At 41.0% G+C, this 14,882-nt stretch overlaps 1 protein-coding gene across 2 annotated transcripts in view; it reads right to left on the bottom strand.

Moving 5' to 3' along the window:
- The window catches only part of LOC308372563 (electrogenic sodium bicarbonate cotransporter 1-like), a 56,509-nt gene that overhangs the window by 30,466 nt on the left and 11,161 nt on the right, over positions 1–14,882 (bottom strand). For both annotated transcript variants that reach the window (XM_080847758.1, XM_080847759.1), the window contains exons 2-4: positions 12,304–12,377; positions 11,114–11,287; positions 6,019–6,151 (exon numbers count right to left, since the gene is read on the bottom strand). In XM_080847758.1, coding sequence (XP_080703884.1) covers positions 6,019–6,151; positions 11,114–11,287; positions 12,304–12,377 — 381 coding nt within the window. The remainder of the gene's footprint in view (positions 1–6,018; positions 6,152–11,113; positions 11,288–12,303; positions 12,378–14,882) is intronic.

Raw genomic sequence — 14,882 nt, 5'->3', positions numbered from 1 at the left:
GGGCGCGGGGGTCAGGGAGAAAGAATCAAAACAAAGAGATGCATTGAGAAGAGATGATGGAAACTACATAATAAAACAGACAGAAAGAAGTCTCTCTCTCTCTCTCTCTCTCTCTCTCTCTCTCTCTCTCTCTCTCTCCTCTCTCTCTCTCCTCTCTCTCTCTCTCTCTCTCTCTCTCTCTCTCTCTCTCTCTCTCTCTCTCTCTCTCTCTCTCTCTCTCTCTCTCTCTCTCTCTCTCTCTCTCTCTCTGGACGTGCGTGTTTGAGCTGCGTGAGTGAGCAAGTGCTACTTTCTAACTTTTCTCCCTTTGTGTGTTGTTTATATGTGTGTTAAGTCATTTAATTATTTTGGTGGCACTTAGTTTTACAACTACTGGGGTTTTGGTTTAGCTGGGTGTTGTAAATATCACTTCTTGTTTCCCCGTGGAGTCTGCGACGTATGGCGGCCGCGGGAAGCATGGATTTTGACAAACTAACCCGCCAGCACAGGATCAAAATTGAATGTACCGCAAGTGTGGAGAATGTTAGTTTGGCGGTTGGTATTTTAATTGGGCACGATAACGTGAAGTCGGCTTCACGAATGAACAATGCGGTGGTGCTTTTTCTCAGCACAATTGCGTACGCTAATGAGGTAATTGTGAGGGGTATAGTACTCAATGACTCCTACATGCCAGTCCTCCCACTCAGTACCCCCGCCAAGAAAGTAACAATTTCAAATGTACCCCCGTTCATCAAAGATGAGCTTATTGTTAAAGATCCTAGATCCTACGGCATCTAGTGTCTTTTAGAAGGCAAGCATACATGGTCCTAAATAGTGGCATGGAGGAGATTGAGCTAGTGTCCAAATTAAGGGTGGACGGGTTTGATTATGTGGTGTATGCAACGTCAGACACTGCGTTGAAATGTTTCAGTTGCGGTGGAGTAGGACACATTGGGCGTTTTTGTCCTGGTAAAAAGGGCAGCACTGAAAAAGAGGACACTCCAGCCAAAACCAATGTGGCCGAGTCCCCCATAGTTGTTCCCCCAGACACTGAGGTAGAACCCTCGGTGGATGGGACCGAGGGAAGCGGACTTGAGGGGGGTCTTCAGTCCGTAGCTGAACTGATTGTGCTTGGCCCCCAAGCCGTGGCCGTTGATTCGGTGGTGATTGAGCCAGCCGTGGTTCAGGCTGAGGCTATCGAAATAGACCCAGTCTTCAAAGTACCGGTGAAGAGAAAAATAGACCCGGTGGAGGTTACCGGGACTAAAGTGAAAAAAGACGCACACACGAGTGGTAATCTGGATAGCGATTGTGAAACGGAAATTTGCTTGTTTTAAGCAGATTTTGCTTAAAACAAGCAAATTTGGCTGACAGTGCGTTAAGCAAATTTGGCTTGTTAAGGTTTCTTAAAATAAGTAATATTTGCTTGAAATAGGCAAAAATAACCTTACCAAAGAGCACTAGGTAAGTTCAATTTAGCTAGAAACAAGACCAACTAGATTTTTTCATCTCAATATAAGAATAATAACACTAGGTTAGAAAAGCATTTTTGCAGTGTATAGTTTCTGTTGTGTTTCCCAATGGGTTATGTCATTTTGCTTAATTGTTTTTCCAATTTGGCTTATCCTAATTTCAGGTGCCTTTCTGTTCTGATCCTGAGATGTTGGTAGGGGGTTAGTGTGTGTGTGGGGATCTGAAGAGCTCAGGCTCAGGACCAGCTGAGTGAGGGGACATGTATCTTTGCTCAACTCTTGGTATTGCAGGGCTTTATAATGATGGGAGTGGGGGTCACTGCTTTTAGGTTCTTCCAAAATTTGATTGCCCCTTTCTGTATTTTTGTAATCAATCGATATTGGCCTAATTCTGCCCTGCATGCATTGTGTATGGCACATCTGTGAACTTTTAAAATGCTTTTGCAAAACTCAGCATGCAAGGTCTCAATTGGATGCTTTTCCCATTTGTTGAATTCCTGATTCTCTCTCTCTCTCTCTCTCTAGTAATTGTGTGTTCCGTGTCCTGGGAGGATTGAATGTCACGTGTGGATTGAGTGTCCATCTGGCCACATGCCATTTCCCTTTCTCACTATTCATTAGGCTCCACAGACACCTAACTAGCCTAGCTTTCTTTTCCATCACCTGGCACAAGAAATATGTATCTCAGCGTGTGTGTGTGTGTGTCTGTGTTTGTGTTTGTGTGTGTGTGTGTGTGTGTGTGTGTGTGCGTGTTTTACTGCTTACGGCTTAATATGGCAGCCTAAGAAGCTTAGCTAGTAAGAATCTGATGATTGTTTTACATGAAAGGAGTTTCCTTTCTCACAGTTATCCAATCTAGCAGCATTACATACCTTAACTCTCTATATCTGATTAACTGGCAGAGGCTTCAAGCGTCTTGCTGTTACAGTCTAAAAGGACTGGCATTACCACTTCTTTCTAGCTGTATAGGACTCATGCCACTCATGAATAACCCTAGTTTAGTATTTTTTTATATGCTGTTTGCTGGTGCATGACATGCTGGATGGGATATCAGAGAAAATCTTTGTTTAGGATTGTGTCAAGGTATTCTTTCAAAAAATGTGGAATAAGCTGGTGAAGCTGTTGAAGGAGACCAGGGGTGTAATGTTACATCTTATCAAGAATAACAAAGAGAGCATTCAGAATGGAAGTCTCTGGAGTGACACTGGGGTTTGGAGTATCCTGCTGGGGTTCTGGAGCTTTCTCTGGGGTTCTGATAACTCAGCACCAGTATGACAAACCTTTTCAATAAAATTACTTTTAACATAACAGGGTTTTTAACATAACAGGGTTTTGTTTATTCCCATATGGCATGGACTCCTGTTCAGAAGAAAATGTCTGACCAACCACACTGCAAAAAGTGAAATCTTAGTAAGATAAAATATCTTTAATCGAGGCAATGTGTGCTTGTTTTTGGTCTGACAAGTTATTTCTTCTTACAGGCATTTTTTGTGTTAGAACATTTCACTTGCTTCAAGCGTTTCAGTCCTTACTTATCTTAATAAGGGTTTATTACTTGTTACTGAGATTTTATTACTGGTTCTGAGCATCTTAATGCTTGAAACTAGAATTGCCATTATTATAAGGCAGTTTGATCCCCACTTGTCAAAGTCCGAATTTCTTATTTCAAGCATTTTATCCTTCTCAGTCAAACTACACTGTGAGTGTGCATGCTAGGCAATTCATCTTGAAATCAGTCAAGCTACACTAAAAACAAGAACATTGGCCTAGATGCCAAAAATATTTAAGAATTATTATCTCAATATAGAGGGGAAGGTGCTTATATTCAGCAAATGCTAGCAACATCCTTTTGAAATGAGTGTGCATGCTAGGCAATTCATCTTGAAATCAGTCAAGCTAATCTAAAAACAAGAACATTGGCCTAGATGCCAAAAATATTTAAGAATTATTATCTCAATATGTAGGGAAAGGTGCGTATATTCAGCAAATGCTAGCAACATCCTTTTGAAATGAGTCTGCATGCTAGGCAATTTATCTTGAAATCAGTAAAGCTACACTAAAAACAAGTACGTTTGCCTAGATACCGTAAGAAATATTTTCTCAATATCTAGGACAAATTATTATTATTATTTTTTTTCAAGCTAAATGTTTGGGCTTTTTTGCCTTAAATCGGATAGGACAGTAGAGAGAGACAGGAAGCGAGCTGGAGGGAGAGATTGAGAAACGACTGCAAGTCGGTCTCGAACTTGAACTCTTACCTGTGTCCCCATCAGACCCATTCTTGGTGCAGGGTTGCTGCCGCTTGTGCCACAGCTCCAACCTTAAAGCAGTCATCTCTTGAGGATATTGGTATTTGTTTTGGAGAGTTTTGAGGTCAATGCATTTGTGCAATTGATCATTTAGATCATAGAGATTATCCAGATAGCATTCGCAGCTGTATTTAACATAGCAACTGTGTCTAGGTTGAAGTTACTAATTACAAATTATTTGAAGCCTTCTTTGTGCTATCTGCAAAATCTATATTATCTCAATGATCAATTGCACATTTGCATTGACTTCAAAACTCTCCGAAAAAAATGCCAATATCCTCAACAGATGACTGTTTTAGGGAAGGAGCTGTGGCACACGCAGTAGCAACCCTGCACCATGAATGGGTCTGAAGGGAAACAGGTAAGAGTTCAGGTTCGAGTCCGACTTGTGGCCATTTCTCAATCCCTCCCTCCAGCTAGCATCCTGTCTCGCACTACTATCCTATCTGATGAAATGCAAAAAAGCCCAAAAATGAAGCTAATAAAAAAAATAACAAAATTGCTGAATTTAAGCAAATTGTCCTAAATATTGAGAAAATAATTCTTATGGTATCTAGGCAAATGTACTTGTTTTGAGTGTAGCTTTACTGATTTCAAGATAAATTGTCTAACAATCAGCCTTATTCCAAGATGATGGTGCTATTATTTGCTGAATATAGGCACATTTTTATACGTTTCGAGAAAATATATATATTTTTTTAGTTTTTAGGCAAATGCACTTGTTTTTAGAGAAGTTGAACTTATTTCAAGATAAATTGCCTAGCATATAGCCTCAATTCAAGATGTTGCTGTCATTTGCTGAATACAAGCAGTTTTTTTTCTACATTTCGAGGAAATATTATTATTATTTTTTATTTTTTTTAAGGCATATATACTTGTTTTAGGTGTAGTTGTACTGATTTCAAGATACATTGCCTTATATAGCCTCATTTCAAGAGTATGGTGCTAGCATTTGCCAAATTTAAGCACAATTTCCTACATTTTGAGAAAATAATTCTTACTTATTTTCAGTGTTGTGCATGAACGCGTTCAAAAGAACGCGTTCATTGAATACGTTAATTTTTACGAGAACGATGAACTGAACGCAACCTAATTAGAAATAATGAATTTGAACGGTGAACACGTTCATATTATCTGGGTCCGGTGCAACTGAGGTCTAGCTAAAACGTTACGGAATGTTTTCCTTCTACTGAGGAGAGACGATGTTTAAATCGAATGCTTGCAACCTGTCATTGCACAGTACCTGTTAAACAGGCCACAGTAATTATTTGTTAAGTTGCCAAGACAGAGCATGTTTAGGTAAATTACCATATTTGGTAATTGCGTTGGTCATGTGATAGTGTTTTGATTTCTCTTCACGGCTTATTTAAATGGAGTGGCAGTTAACATCGGGAATGTTTTCACATAATTGAACGTTGCACTTTGTTGAAGTTGTGTGCGTCCATGTAGACTATACGTAAGTTTGACTTTGTAGCCTACCTTGTCATTACGTGTTTGTTATAGTTTAGCTTGCTCATAATTGTTACGAGCACTGTCACTTAATTAATCTAGCAGGATGGTACTGTTCGTGAAGTTGCTTAGCATAAACTGCTAATGTACAAATACGAGTGTTACAGGGTTTACCTTTGCTAACTTTTGAGCGGTCATTCATTTAGTGAACATGCTCTTGTCTATCTTAGATTAAGCCAGTCGCATATCATTGCTTAAGAGGTTTGCATTCTTACCGTTAGTTCCCTGTACAATTAATTATTTAAATGGTAGCCTACAACAGGGCTGTGTATCTGATAAAGTTTCCGACAGTAAAAAACGCACCTTTCTGTGCAAACTATGTCCTCCTGGAAAATGAGCAATTATTTTAAAAAATTAAAATGAACTGAAATGAACTGAACTATGAACGAGTTCAGAATTGAAATGGTGAACAATGAACGATTCATATTTACTTGTATAAACTGAACTTTGAACGAGTTCATGTGAGGTGTGAACGTGCACAACACTGCTTATTTTGACAAACATACTTGTTTTAAGATATATTTGGGTTCTTTGAGGCTAGCTATTTTAACTTGTTTTTTGAAACTCTTAGTAAGTCAAATCTTCCTGTTCTGTTGGCAGATCATTTTAGCTTATTTTAAGCAATATTTGCACCATTTTATTACTTTTTTTTCTTGTTTCTGACAGCTGATTTTTTGCAGTGCAGTGTTGGATAAATAAATACCATTATGTTCTGTTAGTGTGCTATGGTGAGTGTTTGTGTTTCTTACCTAGCCGTCTCCTTCCACTCCATCTCCTGTCCATCCACAGCGAGCAGCTCATCGAGCTCCGTAAAGAGCTGTGGAGGTGGGGGTCCCCCGTCCTCCTCCCCCAGGATAAAGCGAATACGCTCTGCTGTCGAGACTGAAGACCCAAATCACAACCAATAAATCCTCAACCCTAGGACTGGGGGACAGTCCCCTCCACACCAGCACATTACAGCTCAGGAACCAATTATAATAATTTAAAATAACTATGGAAACCTTCAAAAGACAATAGGGTGCCATGCCATGTAAGCAATGGAGTTTAAGAAATCAGAAACTAATTTAACATCACAAGTCACAGCCATTTATCTTGCTTAGACTTCATTTCACACGGTGATGGGGAGTTCTCTTGTTACGCAACACCATGGGATTGCCAAAAGGAAGAGTTTGAGCAGTCTTTCTGGTAATTGCGTGTATGTGTGGATCTCTTCCTTATTCTGACTGCTGAGGCTGCCAATCATGCATGAGGCCCTCTCCTATCCTGTCCAGTTCCCATGAGCGCCGTGTCTGACTGTCTCCATGCCAAGCATGTGGCCTGTCAATCACAGAGAAGGTGATCCGTGATCAGCACACAATGATCACCACACAACAAAATGAAATTCTTTTTCAAACTTTTGTGATTTATGAGGAAGAAGATGACACCGGATTGAATACCAGATTGTCCTTTGCAGACATGATGTTGACAGACAACCAGTGATTTTTTACAGATCCTTTACTCAGACAAGTAAGGTGGGTCTTAGCATAAATAGGCCAGAAGTATGAACTGGTCAAATGCCAGTGCCTTCAAGAATACACATCGGTTGAAAGACTTGATCATCCCCTTCATTCCTGGTCTTGTAATCGGTCTCCATAAAGCTGTTGGACTGCATGTATTTAATCCAAGAAGTATTACACAAAGCCCGACGTGAGAAGAAGCACTGAAGTCATGTAATGCATTCTCCAGCTGGAGATGTTTCTGGGACCAGAGCCACATACCAGACAACTGATTCAGGAACACTGAGCTCAAATTCAAGATGTCTGATCAAGAATCCCCCCCCCCCCCCCAATAAATTAGTTATATGTAGTCTAATGTTATTTCAGTGGAGAAGCCCCGTGCAATGGGAGTGTATGACGTGTTTTCACACTACTACACGCCAGGTTCATCCCAAGGTTTAGAGTGGTATGTTATCAATGACAACTCTATCTGTGTTTCTGTTACACACACATTTAAGTGGAGGACTTCACACCATCTGACAAAATAAACAGGATTAAGAGAATAAAGCCAGAGGGCAAAACAAGGAGATTAATGTTTACGTGTATTATGGAATGGCATTTTCTGAGGGCAAACTGTCTGGCGCTAACCATGCTGTCGTACATTTCACACCTAAACTAAGGAAATAAATGTTTATGTGTACTATGGGATGGCATTTTCTGAGGGCAAACTGTCTGGCGCTAACCATGCTTTCGTACATTTCACACCTAAACTAAGGAAATAAATGTTTATGTGTACTATGGGATGGCATTTTCTGAGGGCAAACTGTCTGGCGCTTACCATGCTGTTGTACATTTCACACCGAAACTACACTGACAAGAACACTACTTAACATAACGAAGGTCATCCACCTACCAGCACATGCACATACACAATCTCTGACTACATTACATCATGTTCTTCTATCTAAAATATTGGTTACAATTGTACTATGTTTAGATTATATGTTTATGAATGAAACCCTCACAATTACTCCACAGTGGTAATCACAGCTCTGTAGCGGTGAACCCGAGTCAGGGACAGGAGCAGTTAGAGACTGCAGTGGTGACTGGAGCAATGAGAGACTGCAGTGGTGACTGCAGACAGACCAAAGCCAAAATAAGCATGAGGAGCCACCAGTCTCTCACTCACTCATCTCTGCTGGGCTTTGACTCAGTCACCGTGGCGTTCAGAAACGCATCAGTGCATATGTTTATCTGTTTGTATAAATGTGCGTGTCCGTGTTTTGTAAAAACAAGGAAAAATGCTACAGGGCATAGAAAGGACAGCTGCCTTGGATTAGAGTAGCCCTGTCAGAAAGGGACAAAGGAACACAAGAGGACAGGACAGGATAACAGACTTGGCTTTGGAATAATGGCTTCTGATGCCATGTCTGAACAAATCTTGGTCCTAGGCCAATGTGTTTACAGTGCTAAATGTCAGTTTAAACCAATCTTTTTCTGCTAAAGAAGGCTGGAGAGAGGACAGATATTGGACAGATACAATGATTATTATGGGCCTCTTCAGCCTGCTGTAAAGGTCTGTCAGTAATTACAGATACCATCATAATTTAGCAGTATGTTGTTGCCAGCTTTCTCTGGTTACCATTTTGATCATGAATCGGTAGTAACACAGCACCCATTCAGAGATATTTTCACCTTGAACATACCCCATGTTGTAATTGGTGTTAAAATAAATTAAATCAAATCTTTTAATAGGAAATGGTACATTTTGTTGGACTTTGAGTGCAGAGAAACCAACCTAGTGTATCTGAGTAAGGAGAGGCTTGCTAAAAGCTAACATCTCCCCTGTGCTGGTTTCCAACTGAACAGGTAAGTCAGCCTTAAGACTGCTTGAGTCATCGGTGGGAGACCAGGATCTATTATTGGCCCAAGTCTAAGCTGGGACTCTATATATACAGACACACATCCAACCACAAGCAGGATACTGACCAGAGATGACACTACAAAATGAACCTATTTTAATGCTTAAACTTGTAATGTAATGCAATTATCCTCCTTAAAAGTGTTAATTACTTGATGTAATCCACTGCACTATAGACACAAGCACAATAACACTATCTTTTTGCACTATCCACACCAGCAGCACAAGAACACTTTCCTCCTGGATATCGACACTGTCAGAATCATTGCATTCTGTACCATAGGGTCAGAACCATTCTTGTATCTGTACCACCACTCCGTGTGAATAGGTTCTTCCTATGTATATGTGATTTATGTATGTATGTTGGTGAGGTGTATAAGTGTATAAGTACTACTGGATGACCTAAATGTCCCTCTGGATTGATAAAATATCCATCTATCTATCTATATATGTATACACTATTAACACATTACCCAAATTTCATATAGTCATCCATCACCATCAACATGCACTATTCTACTACACAATCTGTTTTTGTTGTTCCAGTTTCAACAAGTCAGTTAGTATGGTGCGGGTACGTGTACATAATCACATAATCATAATCATAATTCACATGTGAACATCTCTCTATTTGCAAGCAGCTGTAAAAGCATCCGAGGTTCAGTGTTTGTGGTCAGTCTGGTTGTGCAGGCCGGCAGAGGAGCTTGCCAAAACACTCAATCAATCAGAGCTAGCTGGGCAAACCAAGCTATGATATCCCAGAGCTCTCCCAGACCACAGCCCTTGTACATCCTCACTGTGAATCAACCGCTACAAGTCACACTGGCCTCAGAATCCAGGGAGGGGAGTGGGCGTGTCTGGCAACACAGTGCCAAAAAAAAGGTGAGAAGGACTTCACCTTCCCTAACCAAAAGAATCAATCATGACCAGGGACATCACAGGAAAACACACACAAACCTTTATACTTTAGCAGCTACAGCAACATCAAGGGAACTAAGTACACAAACTGAAACTGTGATAACAAGGAATCGCCTCAACACTGAGAACACAATATGCCCATTGATAAACCCTGTGTCAAGGTAAAAATGAGGACAATTCCACACAGCCATTAGTGAAACCAGGCAAGGCAATGCAAGGCAAGGGCATTACAACAGAGGAGCTGAAGTGAGAAGGTCACAGTGTTAAAATGACACACCAACAAACTATGTTGCCTTCTTGGGACTGATCAGGACAAAAGTACAGTACAATCCTTAACATTTGGCAGGAGAAATCCTATCCGTCTTGCCTTATTGAAGATTTGTGGATTTGGAGATTAGCAAGGGACATTTTTCCCAATAGCCCCTGGGGGGAGCAAAAAGGATTCATAGAAGAGTCAAAATGAACGTGGGGGAGTACATCCATGTTAACTACCCATATTCAGGCTTGGAGTGAATTTGGACAGTCGGACCAGTGTTCAAGGTCCTTATTTAATACGCCTGTAGAAACCGAACATTTCATAATGCAGTGAAAGGCGTAGAAGATAAGATATACACGCAGAATTACCTGAAGCTCTTCACTACTCATATAAGGGAGGGCAGGAAAGTTTGAGATACCTGTGCAGATCATTGCCAAGGGATGTGTTTAAGACTTTGATCAGGCTAATGATTTGCGTACCTAGCCCAAATTTGCAGTCCAGAGATAATGCCACTCCTAGGTATGAAATGCTTTCTCAGCATATAGTGACAGGGTCAATACTGCCCCCAACATGGGTGATGCGCAGCAGGCAATGGAAATGATCAGATGCTAGACGGGTCTTAATGAAGCCGGTTAATCAATTTCATCAGGTGTGTCTCGAATCTGGTTGCAAGCACTTCAGCTTATACTTTACCATCCCTATTCAGAAGTATTATTACAGCATAGAGTCAAATCTTTATTTGGTTTGCAAGTATTATAATTATGGCTGTGTTAGCACTTACGTCAAATGCACCCTTGTCATTAGCTGTGTTAATCATATCCGGCAGTGGTGATCTCAGTTTATCCCCCAAAAAGGAAAGATATAGCTCCGGTGGAATTATGTCCCACCCGGAGGACTTGCCTTTCTTCATGTTTACAAGAGCCGCCCTAACTAGGGAATTGGGGGAATCGAGCAACTCTAATTCATTGACAAAAATGTGCGCATGTGCCTGTTACAAGTGATATTTCAGACTTCTAGAGAGCAGAATAAAAAGTTTCTTGTTAGGAGAATTGTTTTAGTGGCCCTAATATTCAAGTATTTTTCATGTCTCTTCAGTCTTAGAGCTAACAGATGGCTGGGTCTGGATCCGTTAAAATAATACTTTTAAAAAAAAATAATACTAATAATTTTTCTGGTTTAATGCATTAAGAACTCTGCTCAACATCTTAACAAGGAGTTCCGTTCAGTTCTTGTCACAGCTATTCTCCAAAGGTGACAATATGTCGAAGACTTACTGAGAGGTTTGAGGATGCTGGGGGCGGTCTCATCTGTGTTCTCTGCATCTGATTTGTCACTCACGCTTTCCGTCACTCTGTCGCGCTTCTCCTTGTGACTGGACCGTCTTCTGTGACGTCGTCGCCGGCGGTAACTCTTGGGCACATGAACACCAATATACACAGTGTGGTGACCTATTGACATCACACACACAAACACAGACACACACACAGAGACACACACAGAGTTAGGTAAGATTACACTGCTCCATAAAGGAAATTACATTAATCCTGCCTCTCTAATAATCCACCAACTGCAGAAAGGATGACTGGCTCAGAAGGAAATGCCACGTGCACTCAAGACAAACAATGCTGTGCTCCGCCAGGATGATGTAGGTCAGTCAGGCAATAAACATACAGAAATACGCCCATTTATTTATAAGCTTGGAGAAGCATATTATTCTCCTGCCCAACACTGGATTTACTATGGTGATGGGTTTGAGATGTGAGCTGGGCACAATGACAGTTACGCAACTGGTTTCTTGTCTGCAAACATGTAAATAAAAATCAACTACTTCCTGTAAAACAGACCATTCAGGAAACTGCTGAATGTCTCCAGGAAGTAGTTGCTGAGAAAAAGGGCAAGAACAAAAGGTGACCACGGTCATGTACAAATTCCCAAAAGTGTCTGCGTGCATGATTGTGTGTGTGTGTGTGTGTGTTGGTGTGCCAGTGGTTATGACTGCTAACTGATATCTAATATCCTCAACACTGAGCTAAAATATGGGTTTGGCCTTCACAATGGCAATGAAGGTGTAGAACTAAGCTGAAGAGCGAGTAAAGTAAAGGAAAACCTGAGCCACCTTCATATAAGTAAGAGGAGTGACTACTTGCTGGCACCTTCTCTTAGTACATACTGCAGGTAATGTGTTACTGGCACCTTCTCTTAGTGCATACTACAGGTAATGTGTGACTGGAACCTTCTCTTAGTGCATACTACAGGTAATGTGTGACTGGAACCTTCTCTTAGTGCATACTACAGGTAATGTGTTACTGGTCCCTTCTCTTAGTGCATAATACAGGTAATGTTTTACTGGAACCTTCTCTTAATGCATACTACATGTAATGTGTTACTGTGCTGTGCTGTGTAAAAGAGAAGGAATACACTTTAGAGGGAGAAAAGTGTGATATGATTGGTGTGTGACCCCTACCTTCCACCTCCTCTTCATCACAAACATGTTTGACATAGGAAGCTCCTCTGTCCACCACCACCTCATCCTCCACCCTGTGAGACAGAAAAGAGTGAAACTCATCAGGAACTGCAAACACAGAACAACCTTGCCGTGCACGTTTGAAACAAACATCTCTTTGAACACAAAATGTCAGAGTGTCTTGGCCCCGGTAAATCTAAATTGAGTATAACATTTTTTTAATAAAAAAAGAAATAAAAAAGTGGCTGTCCATTAAAACTGCAATGAAAGGCATGAAGCAGAATGCTTTAACTGAGGAAATAACGAGACCAAAAGTAGATCAGAGAAAGTGCTCTCCGTTTGTTGTGTTAAACTGTATCCTATTATGGGGCTATTAGGCCTTAATGAGCGCTTCCTGGAGATGAGGGCATCCTGAGTCCACACAGCTCCTTATCCATCTGTCCAATGAGAGGCCTGTACCCTGACACAGCAGTGGCCAATCAGACCAGCCCATCTCCCCTCATGTTCAGGCTGTACGTCACGTGGACTCTTACAATGACCTGTCCTGCTGGGATTATCACAACTTCTTAAGGAATGTAGCTTACCACCAGCACGTAGTGGCCAGGTAGAAATAGACAGACAGACCAAAAAGAGAGTCAAGAAAGAGAGTAAATAAATAAATAAATAAATAAATCACAATGCCGCCAGCAAACAGTAATGGTGCAGTATCAAGAACTTAAGTCTTTTTATTAATGTCTACATAGAACTCAAATGAAAGGAGAGCAGGAATGTGCTTGCAAAGTGCTGGTACGTAATGAAACACCGTGCTGGCTGCTTTTCATACTACCTCTTCCTGTTCACACACCTGTTTCGGGAAGGACAGAGAGAATGTCTGTCTCTTGGCCTCTTTCCCCCCCTGTGCACGAGTTGTGTGTGTGAGTGTTTCTGAGTGTGTGAATGGGTACATAATGGGCCATACATATTCCTTTCTTCATGTTCTCATGTGCACATAATTGATCTAAAACGTGTGCAGCTCACCACAAACATTGACCAAAGACACAAGTCCAGCCCCTGGAGACATGCTATTTATGACGTCATTTCCCTTCGTATAAACAACTGGCCTACCATTTAAAAGGAGAAACCCTCAGGAGGGGCTTGAGGATGCGGCACACTCCCAGTGGGTAAGAGCAAAGGCGTACGACTTCTCAGGATGCCCAAGGGAACACTGGCTTTATGCATTTTGCCCAAAGATCTTACGTTCAATTTGGATTTTTCAGTTAAAATGTGTTTGCAATATTATTAGCCTATTACTGGCCAGTTCATCATTTTCACCTTGAGGAGAATATACAGTACCTTGCGTAAGTATTCACCCCCTTGGATGTTTTACCCTTTTATGGCTTTTATAAATCAGTCATGGTCAATATAAGTTGGCTTTTTGGACAAAAAAAATCACAAAATAGCTCTCTTTAATGTCAAAGTGAAAATATATTTCTACACAGTTATGTAAATTAAGTACAAATATGTAATGAAAATAAGTGCTTGCATAAGTATTCACCCCCTTTATCACCCCCTTTGTATAGACTGACCTAATTCAACAGAGGTCCAGCCAATTGGTGCTAGAAGTCTCACAATTTGTGTAATGGGGGTCAGTGTGCAGTGAATGTGTCTCAAGTGATTGTAGTATAACGACACCTGTGTCTGGAAGGTCCATTCACTGGTCAGTATTCAGTAATCAGTATTACTGGCTATTGTTAAACCATTAAGACCCAAGATCACTCTAAGCAACTCAGAGAAAAGGTTGTTGAAAAGTATAAGTCAGGGGAAGGATACAAAAAAATGTCCAAGGCACTAAACATCCCCTGGAATTCTGTTAAATCCATCATCAAGAAATGGATGGATTGTGGCACATGTGTAAATCTGCCTAGATCAGGCTGTCCTCACAAACTGAGGGGCCGTTCAAGAAGGAGACTAGTAGAGGCCACCAATAGACCTATGACTACTCTGAAGGAGTTTCAAGCTTCAGCAGTTGAGATTGGAGAAACTCTGCATACCACCACTGTCGCCTTGGTTCTTCACCAATCTAAGCTTTATGGAAGAGAGCCACTGTTGAAAAAAAGGATCGACTACAGTTCGCCAAAAGGCATGTGGAAGTCTCCATGGTCAAGTGGAAGAAGGTTCTGTGGTTTGATGAGACCAAAGTGGAGCATTTTTTCAACAGTGGCTCTCTTCAATGAAGCTTTGATTGGTGAAGAACCAAGGCAACAGTGGTGGTATGCAGAGTCTCTCCCATACCAGCTGCTGAAGCTTGAAACTTCTTCAGAGTAGTCATAGGTGTCTTGGTGGCCTCTCTTACTAGTTTCCTTCTTGCATGGTCACTCAGTTTGTAAGGACGGCCTGATCTAGGCAGATTTACACATGTGCCATATTCCTTCCATTTCTTGATGATGGATTGAACAGAATTTCAGGGGATGTTAAGTGCCTTGGACATTTTTTTGTATCCTTCCCCTGACCTGTACTTTTCAATAACCTTTTCTCTGAGTTTCCTAGGGTGATCTGTGGTCTTCATGTTGTAACAGTAGCCAGGAATACTGATTACTGAA

Source organism: Sprattus sprattus, assembly GCF_963457725.1.
Source record: "Sprattus sprattus genome assembly, chromosome: 11".
Taxonomy (NCBI): domain Eukaryota; kingdom Metazoa; phylum Chordata; class Actinopteri; order Clupeiformes; family Clupeidae; genus Sprattus; species Sprattus sprattus.
Note: the sequence above shows the minus strand (reverse complement) of the source record. Positions and strands in the feature narration are given on the sequence as shown.